The 11,068-nt window shown below is 39.1% G+C and overlaps 1 protein-coding gene across 3 annotated transcripts in view; it reads right to left on the reverse strand.

The window, feature by feature from the left end:
* Window positions 1-11,068, reverse strand: part of znf827 (zinc finger protein 827) — a 75,008-nt gene that overhangs the window by 16,453 nt on the left and 47,487 nt on the right. For all 3 annotated transcript variants that reach the window (XR_007941049.1, XM_022194395.2, XM_051946016.1), the window contains exons 7-8: window positions 9,165-9,219; window positions 8,922-9,022 (exon numbers count right to left, since the gene is read on the reverse strand). Coding sequence is in view for 2 of the 3 variants with exons in the window: in XM_022194395.2 (XP_022050087.2) it covers window positions 8,922-9,022; window positions 9,165-9,219 (156 nt within the window). In the remaining variant the exon portion in view is untranslated. The remainder of the gene's footprint in view (window positions 1-8,921; window positions 9,023-9,164; window positions 9,220-11,068) is intronic.

An 11,068-nucleotide genomic window follows, 5' to 3' on the forward strand; every position in this document is an offset into this window, starting at 1 on the left:
CTTCCAATAGGATTATGTGTCAGCTACAACATCACGCTCACTCAGTTCTGTTCTAGTATACACAGCTTAAAAACTAGCTGTCGAAATAGCACGTTCATTTTCCCAAAAATTGCCATAAATCAGATTTTTTATTTTTTGTTACTCTTCTGTCGGTTCTTGTACAACAGTAGCACCACTGTGGATACACTGTGGGCTAATTTGGTAACCCGCAACACTGAAACCTGTCTGCCACCATTTGACAGATGCTCCTTGTCTAGCCTGCGGACGGGATGCAGTGTAAATGCATTCTTAATGTCAACAACAAGCACCAGTCCTTTGCTCTTAAGCCTGCAGCACAAGTACACCACTGAGGAGCTCCTTCCTTTCTGCGTGTCACCCCGTTTCCTTTATAAAGGAAATAAAAAGAATGAGACGGAGTACTTTCAGATGCTTTGATGAACTCTGATAAATTGAAGTTGCTGCTTTGAATTAACCTCACCGTATGAATAGAGCACAGAGCAATTCACGAGGGTAAAAACATGTACTTTTCTCATTGTGTTGTACAACTTCCACGGATGGAGGCAGGATTTTTATTTATTGTCTATATTGTTCGCAGAACAGGCTACACAGCCTGGCCTTGGCCAAAACCTTTTTGTACATACGGCATTAAAAAGGGAACAGCCATCATTAAATGACTCTGAGTTTTATTTTTTATGTTGATAAAGGGATAGAAAAAGGTTGCTCCCTCCTCCCACTTACACAAAGTTTGATTCTTTGCAGACAGAAATCAGTGCGCATAAACTTGACTTTACAAAAGAGGACCAATGAGAAAGAGAATCTTCAATCCACAGTTCATTTCAACAACAAACGGTGCTGCTTCCCATCACATCGGACCATTAAAAGAGCTTTTTAAAAATATAAAATAAAAAAGTTGTCCGACAAAAGCCAGCCCAGCCAACTGATGAAGTACTTGTGGTGGATTTGAAAAACCACAATGAGGAAAAGCAAAGAATGTTTTCTGGCATTTCGGGGCAGGTTTTGTGGCGGCAAGTGGTAAAGAACAGATGGTGGTGTGAAAGGACATTTTACTGCTGTTGCAGTGACTCACACAACCCGGAGCCTCAGTCCGGTGTCTGTCTCACATATTTAATCGCCTCTTTGCCCTCTATATGCAAACTAGTAAACTTATGTTATGCGTCTTTGTTTATTTGTTTTGATCTGTGTCACACCATTTTACATTTTTAGAGCAGTCAAACCAAGGTATTTAATTCAAGCACAAAACACACTTATTTACTTATTGAATGATTCTTTTTGTAGAGCGGCTATTCCATGGACACAAAGTTTCTTTTATTCACACCAGTAAATAGGAATCAAAACGAGGGCAAGATGCATTTGGACGACCACAAAAAGGTCCACAGTTATTTAAACTTGACCTAATTTCATTGCAATTTAGATGTAAAATCTTCATCTTTTTCAATTAAATTATTTATTTTGTCTGTTTAACTTTTAAGGAAACTGGCATTGTTTAAATGCTGATTATTTTTGAACTAATAAATATAATTTCCAAGACACAAGCAATGCACTGCAAAAACTCCAAATCTCACCAAGTCTATTTGTCTTATTTTCAGTCTAAATGTCTCATCCCACTTCATTTAAGAGAAATTCACTTAACAAGTGACATTTCAGCGAGATGGAGGGACTTGTTTTAAGACAATGCATCTTAAATATCTTGTTAAGTCAAACAATCTGGAAATTATCTGGTTTTGAGTTGAATTTTACAAGAAAACTCAAAATAAGAGTAACGCTCGTGTCCTCCTGCAGGTCAAATTGACCCGTTTTAAAGTTTGAAAATGTGGAAAAAAAATACATATTTGTACAGTGAAACTTCTGATGTCCACATTTTTAACATTTTTGGGAAATCTTTGAACATTTTTTGATGGAAAAAAGGAAATGTTAAAAATGTTTCTTAATAACATTCACAAAATAATCAACCAAAATCGGGCAATTTCACTGGATGTTGGTTGATTTTTATAGGAATGTTCTTAATGAAAATATTAGAAGTTTTACTGATATATATTTGACCACTTTAGATATTTTTAGGACTTTTCTGAAAGAGTTTTACAAATTTTTTGAAAATATTCACAAGAATTTTCTTGCTAAATTTGAGGGATTTTTTTAAATAAAACCTTTAAGGAATTATTGGAATTTTCATCCTGAAGGTTTTACAAATTTTCAGAAATTAAGGGATTTTTGTGCTGAATTTTTGGATTTTTTTCAGACAAGGAAACAATATTTTTTGGTGCACATAAATGAGGACAACAGAAGGGTTAAAACATCTCAAATTAGGAGGTTACATGAAAGCAAAAATCTATTTTTGAGTGAAAAAATACTATTTTTTTCAGCATATCTGGCTTATTGTAAGACACCTAAGCTTGACAATCCTGGTAAAATATAGCTTAAAATAAGTTTTCCCAGCTAATTTTGAGATCTCAATATTCTAAATATCACATCTTATTTCAAGAAATCTTACCAAGACATTTTCATTTGTTCTATCGGCAGATTTTTCACTTATTTCAAGGTAAAACTTCCTTGAAATAAGTGTTTTTTCTTGTTTTGGGAGGGGCATTTTTTCCAGTGTGGACCACACACTATGAAATCTCAAATCAGTGCAGCTTCTTGCAACGTGCACATCTGTAACTGGAGCTGAAAAGATAATCTAATCTTCAGAGAATCACCAACTGTGTTTGTAACCAATTATTTAAATTGATTTTTAAGCTTAAATGTCAAACATCCTGTAGTCACAGACTATCTGGTTTTGGTATTTATTTACTGCTCTTCTCTGTTTCATTTAATTGCATACAAGGACAATTTCTTTGTGTTTTGGACAAAAAGAGGCATTTGAAGATGTGAGGAAAATCACGATGGATGCTTTTGTTATCACTTTCTGGTCTTTTGGAGACCAAACGACTGAGTGAAAAAATGGGCAGATTAATCTTGTAGAAAACACTTGCTAGCTGCATTTTTAGTTTTCATCATCATGTGAGTCCTTTATGCTGCAGGTCTGTAACTCACCGCTGTAACCAGGGCGACTGAGGGCATGTATGTGATGGTAAATGCATGCAAGTAGATCAGTGTAAAGTAACACCTGTCTGTAAACTAAGTAGGTAATGAGCAGACAGTGTGTGCATTTGTGCTTCCTCTAACACACACACACACACACAGTGAAGTCACAGAGGTGTCGCCACACAGCACATGTCAAGAAGCTTGAGTTACTGTGATCTGGCTCATCTGCAGGTCATGGACTTTCTGACCTCTTGTACGAGCTGAAGTCTGACTCAGCCTCACCCTAATATCGGACTTTTCTCCAAACTTGTCGTCAGTGCAGAGCCTGTTCTGAGAATTCAAGACCACATTGTGTGGTTTGTAGCCAACGCTTAGTGCATAAAAGAATTAACTTGTGCTGACTCACACAAGTGATACCAGGGAAAGGCCAGGTCACACAGGGTGAAGAGAAGCCAGACGGCAGGGGCTCAAGGCGACCCGGCAAACACGCCGATGAATAAGCCAGTTAGGGTGTGGTGTGAGCCTTGAAGTGGTTAATAGTTTAATTAGTGCTATTAGAGCAGAAGAGAGGGACACAAACAAGAAATGAAGGATTGTGCTAAACCCCAGACTGGAGGGAGGAGACAGCGAACTCCTAAAGTCACACTGGTATCACACCAACTCCTACTCATTTATTCTTTCTTTCTTGCTTAAAGGGAAATGCTCACACTTTTCAGCTTCGTCTCTGCACGATAGTTGTTGGCCTCACGCTCCATTCGCAGCCGTAAGAGAGCAGTTTTTTGTGTTACAGACACATTGCTGAAGATGCCACATTGCCAGCTATGTAGTTCACAGTCTGGCTTTCAGTTTAAAAAAAAACATTATTTTAGTCTGTGTGACTGCAGGTACAAAGTTAAATATAGTTTGGAGACAACCGTGATTTAGCAGCCGGTTGTAACACTTTTACAGTGATTTCACACACATACCTAAGACTGTCTTAACCCTCGACTGTATCAATAATCTATCAAACACCATTACAGACATTTACTTAAGGCAGATGAGGGCGCATAATAAAATACAGCACTGACAACGTATTTTTCATTATTACGAAGCTTTTATATGCTATATTTCATGCTTATACGTTTTCATCTTGGACAATGCTCAAACTCACTTCTTGACACCTTCCAAACCAAAATGAGTCACTAATGTACGTCACATGCTCGAGGTTATTGCACAAAATACAAACTGCTCTGCTGTTTTATAGTTGAGCTCAAATGGACAGATGTGGCGTCTCCACAGATTCTTTCATTTGGTCAGAATCCTTTAGATGAAGTGTTTCTAATTCGGGAAAAGCAAACAGCTTTTAGCTGATATCTTCCAGGTTGTGAGATCCTCTGGCTTCCCAAATTAGTCATGTGTCCTGGAAAACTACTTGTTCATGCTCTTTTATGAGATTCCTTCAACAAGCCTGACTTCTCGTGGGACCACTGATCAGAGACATTTGCCACAGAGGGTTTGTTTTCAATATAGTTTGTGTGAAGGATCAAGCAGAAACTACCGGGTCGATTTTCATGAAAGCTGGAGGACATACGGAACATGGACAGAGGAAGAAGTCATGAAGTGTTGGTGTGTGTGACTTGATTTCTGTATCGCCGCGAGTAGATCAATGTTGGATGTACATAAAGGTGCGTGCACACTGTGTCTCTACACTTTTACCACCATGCTCTGCACCAGAATCCCTTAGAGCACAGAATCAACTGATATTACAAGTTCCATGGTCCAGGTTTAAAACAAAGAGGAACCATGCATTCCCTGTTTTAGCCCCAACACTCTTTAACGAGCTTCCCTTAACTGTCAGAACAGCTCCGTCACTGAATCATTCAAATGCTTTTAAAAACCCACCTGTACAGACGAGCGTTTGTGTAACATTTTATTCTTTCTCTGATGGCCTGTTATTGTTCTTTTTATGGTTGCACTGTCTTTGTTAATGTTTTATTGTCTTCTTTTAATATTTCATCGCTCTTTTCAAATGCTTTGTATGTTGTAACGATTTGTAAAGGGCCTTTTATGACTGAGTTTAATATTTTCCTATCTTTACAAACGCTTTGGAAGAAAATATATTTAGTTTCCAAGTACATTTATGGATAATAAATGCATAGTTGAGATGAGGGAAAACCAGCTCGTCCACCCTGATGTCCATGATGATCATAGAAGAGCAGACTATTGGCCTTGGGAGGGCTTTCTAGTCTGACCATTCAGAGAGCAATCACTATCTCATTTCTGTGCTTTGGTTCAGCTTTTGAATAATCTCCTTCCCGTTGCATACTATTATTGAAAACACATACATTATTACACAGCTTGGATATACAAGACACACTTCAGAAAAACACTGAAGAAGATTTTTTTTAAATATTTATTCTATTTATCATTTTTCTTTCCATTATACTCACAGTGTGTTGTTAAATACTAATAGTTTGAGAAGCAAACCAGGGAGCAAAAAAATGAATGAATTACAAAGAATGTATACTCACACGCAAAAGAAACGCAAGTTTCTTTTACCCGATGAAAAATTAAATTTGGTTTCCCAAAACAAAAATGCTTTTGGTACTTTGTGGTGCATGGTGTGTTCTTAACATTTTCTGTTGCGTTTTGTAATGTTGGTGTGAAAACGGAAAACGAATCGTCGCAATACACCAATGTATTGATGATGTGGACATGATTCACACTTTGCACGTGCAATTGAATATGCACGATTTATCGACACCTTCAGTGGGTATAAATTTCATTCAAGATCATAGCCATTTCACTTGCTGTTTAACTATGCCACGCTTAAACCAAATTGAGAGGAACCAAGCCATCGGACGTCTGCAAGCTGGAGAGTCTGTCCGCTTCGGGGAAGGTCATCGGTGCTCTGTGTGGTGTTGTATCGACGCTGGAGACGGTAAATGGTGGTGATGTTGACATTAAAGTGACGGGCAATGTCTCGGACAGACTCTCCAGCTTGCAGACGTCCGATGGCTTGGTTCCTCTCAATTTGGTTTAAGCGTGGCATAGTTAAACAGCAAGTGAAATGGCTATGATCTTGAATGAAATTTATACCCACTGAAGGTGTCGATAAATCGTGCATATTCAATTGCACGTGCAAAGTGTGAATCATGTCCACATCATCAATGCATTGGTGTATTGCGACGATTCGTTTTCCGTTTTCACACCAACCTTACAAAACGCAACAGAAAATGTTAAAAACACACCATGCACCACAAAGTACCAAACGCATTTTTGTTTTGGGAAACCAAATTTAATTTTTCATCGGGTAAAAGAAACTTGCGTTTCTTTTGCGTGTGAGTATATTTTAGTTTTCAGCTGCTGCTGATCTGAGGTCTGCATTTGAAGGCTAATGCAGGATCAACAGAGTGTGATGGCTTGTATAGGAGAGGTGGTATAAACATGACAGGAAAAGACAGCAGTTCGCTGGTCACTGAACTGAAAACCTGTTTATTACAGCTGCAGCTAGTAAAGCTCAGTAATGTTTGGATCTGTGGATGATGAAAGAGGCAGAAAAAGAAAAAGAGACACACTAAAAAATGGAACAAGTGTCGATAGACACAAATGAATGGGAGAAATAAGTAAAAACAGTACAAGAGTAAAGAAAAAAAGGAGAAGGCAGCAGAGGCTGGATGTGAGGCTTAAACACACAAGGGAAAGGGGAGGTGGGCAGGGCGAATTAACTTTCAGGACACTCTTGACACCCAGAAGCCAATCAGATTTTCATTAACTGGCAGAGGGACAGGCAAAGCTGGCACAAGCTAATTAACCTCTGGATCTCTCACTGCCAAAGGAACATGAAGGGAAGTTCTGGGATGCCAAGGAAGAGGGGAACAGAGTGAGGCAGGGGATGCCCTGGGCAGAGCCTTCAGGTTGGGGAAATGCGTGAGAGTTCAGGAAGGCCAGATGAAGCTCCAAATATGAAAGAGGGAGACTGCAGTGTGTCGCTGTTGTTGTGTACGTTTGCACATAATGAGCATCTCTGCATAATCAATTATTTCTCTGAGCTACAGTGACAATAACATGAAGATCTTGATACTTGTGTTTGAAGACACTCGGCTATGAATGATGCAGCGACACGACTGTTGGCAGTTAATTACGTCTGTTTGGTTCAACTGCAGTGGACTTTTCAGTCTCCTCTTTTCTTTCTTTGTGTAAGGCAATGTTGAACAACATAAAGACATCACGTGATTTATGATTGTTAGTTGGCAACCCGGTGATGTATGCTTTCATTATTAATCAATCTGAAAATTATTGTCCCTATTAGTCATTTAGTCTGTTACTGTCCACTTGTCCAAAGCCTACATAAATGTTTTGCTTTTACATTTTTCATCTCCCGTTTCTTTTCTTAATGTCTGTTATGCCAGATGTGGAGCACATTTAAAAGCAGTTTTAAAGTTGAAAAAACAAATAAATACAGTAATTTAGAGTGTTTAGAGTGAATATCTTCAACTTGGTGTTTTGTCTGATCAACAGCTCAGAACCTAAAAGATATTTACATGACAAAAAGTAGCATCATATGTTTACATTTGCAAAGCAGGTACACTGCAAAAACTCAAAATCTGACCAAGTCTGTTTGTCCTATTTTTAGTCAAAATGCCTTATCCCACTAGCCTAGCCATGCTACACCCATGTTTCTGACGGCACAAGGGTCTAGGGAAGCTCGACAGGGAGGGAGGCGGGCTAAAAGGTTGTCTATCAAATCCCTCTGCAGCAATTGGGTAGGTATACAACCAATCAATGCAACGAATAGGCTGACGTAGTTCCGAGAGCACCGGCGGATTGTGGCTAAGTCCCATTAGCTTCCCAACTAGCGGAGCCAACTGGTATATTAAGGATTTGCCATATCCCGTCGGCATAAGTCCAAATACGTCTTTCTTCTCAATGAAACACTTCAGTGCCGTCCTTTGTTTATCTTTCAAGTTGAATTTTAGCTTCAAATCTTTAAGGGCTGGGGCCAAAGCCGAGTCGAAAGATAACTGTTTATTGTGCGCCAGTTGTTTCTGTCAGAATCGTCACGCCTCTGTCGTCACTTCGTTACGCCCGCCTTCTGACTCTACACTTCATGGTGATTGGTCCGGCCAGTTTTAGGAGAATCCAGCCTCGAGCCTTATGGAGGGTAACTAGACCCACCCTGGCAGAGAATTAAATTCGTTGCCGTGGGTTGTCTAGCGCGGCTAGGCTATTATCCCACTTGATTTAAGAGAAATTTATTTAAGAAATGACATTTCAACAAGATAGAGGGACTCGTTTTAAGACAATGCATCTTAAATAGTTCGCTAAGTCAAACAATCTTGAAATTATCTTGTTTTGAGTTGAATTTTACCAGAAGAAAACACAAAATAAGTTTAATACATCTCAAAGTAGGAGGTTACCTGAAAGCAAAAATCTATTTCTGAGTGAGAAACTGCTATTTTTTTTAAGCACGTCTGGCTCATTTTAAGACACCTAAGCTTGACAATCCTGGTAAAACATAGCTTAAAATAAGATTTCCCAGCTAATTTTAAGATGGCAATATTCTAAATATCACATCTTATTTTAAGAAATCTTACCAAGCCATTTTCCCTTGTTTTATTGGCAGATTTTTTTCCCACTTATTTCAAGGTAAAAGTTCCTTGAAATAAGTTTTCTTGTTTTGAGAGGAGCATTTTTTTTCAGTGCACCAAAACATAATTTAGAAAAAATTACCAAAATGTGTCTATGGCCAAAAAGTTACCAAAAAAGTCAGCGATAAATTTTATGTCATCCATTTGATCGATCACTCGACAAGTTAAAGTTAATTTAACACGCCTCCAACTCTTATTGATTTGTCCAGGTATGTTTCCCTACAGCGTGTGTGTGTTTTTGTGTCTCACCGTGGAATGCTGCCCTGGTGGAGGAACTGGCCTCTGCGGGGGAAGAGCTCTTGGAGCGTGAGTTAAAGGGTGATTGTCTGAAGCACTCGTCCAGGAACGGACTGAAACAGACAGATGTGACAAATGACACCAATCCCACAGATTTTTACGCTGGAGTTTAAAACATGTGATTGATTACTGATAATGACAATGATAAGAAATAGAGCTGCATGTCAAATAGAATATAGTGTAGGACTGACTCACCTGTTTATTCCCACCATGTTGCTGTCTTTGTGGTTGTTGGCTTTGCTGACTTTTTCTGAAAACAAGAAAAAAAGTTTGAATAAAAAGCATTTCTTGAACCATAGCTTATCACACAGCATTATCACATTTATATGTTTTCAGATTATCTTTTCTAACTTGACCTCAGAGGCCAGTTTTGTCACACGACTGAAATCAATACTTTTTCCCCGCTTTACAAATAATTTCTTTTTGCATCTTCGCCCAAATAAGCAGTGGCAGTGGAGAGACTAAGTCATGTGGGGAAAACAGAGCAAGTGACTGACATGCTGTCAGGGTCTGGACTGGCTGGGAATTGAACCGGGGACTCACAGCTTGAAGCTATGTGCGCTCCACTCGGATATTGAGTCGCTCCTGAAGTTCAATACTTAGGTCACATGATGACATCTATATCAAAAAATGAGCAACCGACAGCTGCTGCAGGCTGTGGGAGGCAGTTACAGACTCCAAAATAAAAAAAAACATACAAGTTAGTGGACCTGAAGATTTACTTAATATTTCTTTTGTCAAACTGCTGTTTCCAAATGTTGAAATCTACTGCTGACATCTGATATTTACATGTCAACAGCTGTCACTTTAAGTTGGGTATCAGCTGGCAAGTTTCCTTAAACATCCCACAGGTCATATATCATTGTCTGACACGGAAACCAAGACGACGCATGTGCCCGACTGCTGCATCCCTGTAAGTTAAGTTCGGCTGGTAAAGTACAGGTTTGCCATGCCAGCAGGGGTGCACTGGCCATCTGGAGTAGTGGGAGTCTCTCCGGTGGGTGTGCCGACCTGTGGGCCACGAGCGAGCTGAACAAAAACTAATCTGAAAACTTTTTTTTTTTTAAATAACAATGTGAATAGCTGCCCAGATCTGCATTAGCCTACCCAGATGGCACATGTGTGTTGGTGTGCGGTCATGCTCTTGTATGTTAATGGAGGAACAAAATATTAGCGGCACCTTTCAATGTGATGGAGTCTGAATGAACATCTCCGCTACCTTTGCGCTCAAAAACTGCCCAACAGTTGAATCACCACCGCTCATATGTGTAAAGATTTTAACATCTGGTTCAAAAGTTAGGACTTACTACAAGTTTTTGATGACTTTATATATAACTATCTAATAGATCCTAAGTTTTTTTCCCTCCTTTTTGCTCCTTAGCATCTTGTACTGTAACTAGTTTTTCCAACTTGTAAAAAACTCATGCTTTATTTTTTCCTGACATAAGGGCTGCTCAGATTAATTAAAGGGAAGCGACCACACAATGTGATTGATTAATCAATCACCTGCCGAGCTGAATCAAACTCTTAACAAGCCTAATATTATATTTCACAAAAAAATACAATAATTTGTCCTGACATTAGAGCGGGTGCTCCATATTTCAGGTGAAGTGTGGTGCCTTTGCTATAAAATGCAATGCTGAAAAAAAAAAACACCTGTTCATATAAAAAGCATGAATATATAGCAAGAAGTGTCGGTAATTGCTCGTGTTTTTCAAAAAGTACTCGTGCCTCTGAGGTTACTGTAACTTTACAACGTTGGCAAATAATTTTAAGAGGTTTCTAAGTGGTAAGTAAAGCAAGAATTGTGAAGTCAGCCACTACCTGCCCAGCTAATGTGAGCAGATCACGGGTTTTTCAGTATTCAGTAGTAGAAGAGCACTATACAAAATGCCTGAGAATGGAGCCATATGTGTGAGTTTCAAGGCGATGTACTGAAGTGAATTTCAAAGCTGCAATCATCTCAGTGTTCAGAGCGACCTTGCTACTGATGTGTCTCTGAGGTCCTACTGCTCTGGGTAATTCATATTGATTGCTCATTGTGTGACAGCAGCCCACTCTGTTCCAGTCCCCCACACATTCAGACCCAGTTCTAAGGG

The sequence above is a fragment of the Acanthochromis polyacanthus genome, chromosome 3 (genome assembly GCF_021347895.1).
Source record: "Acanthochromis polyacanthus isolate Apoly-LR-REF ecotype Palm Island chromosome 3, KAUST_Apoly_ChrSc, whole genome shotgun sequence".
Taxonomy (NCBI): Eukaryota; Metazoa; Chordata; class Actinopteri; family Pomacentridae; genus Acanthochromis; species Acanthochromis polyacanthus.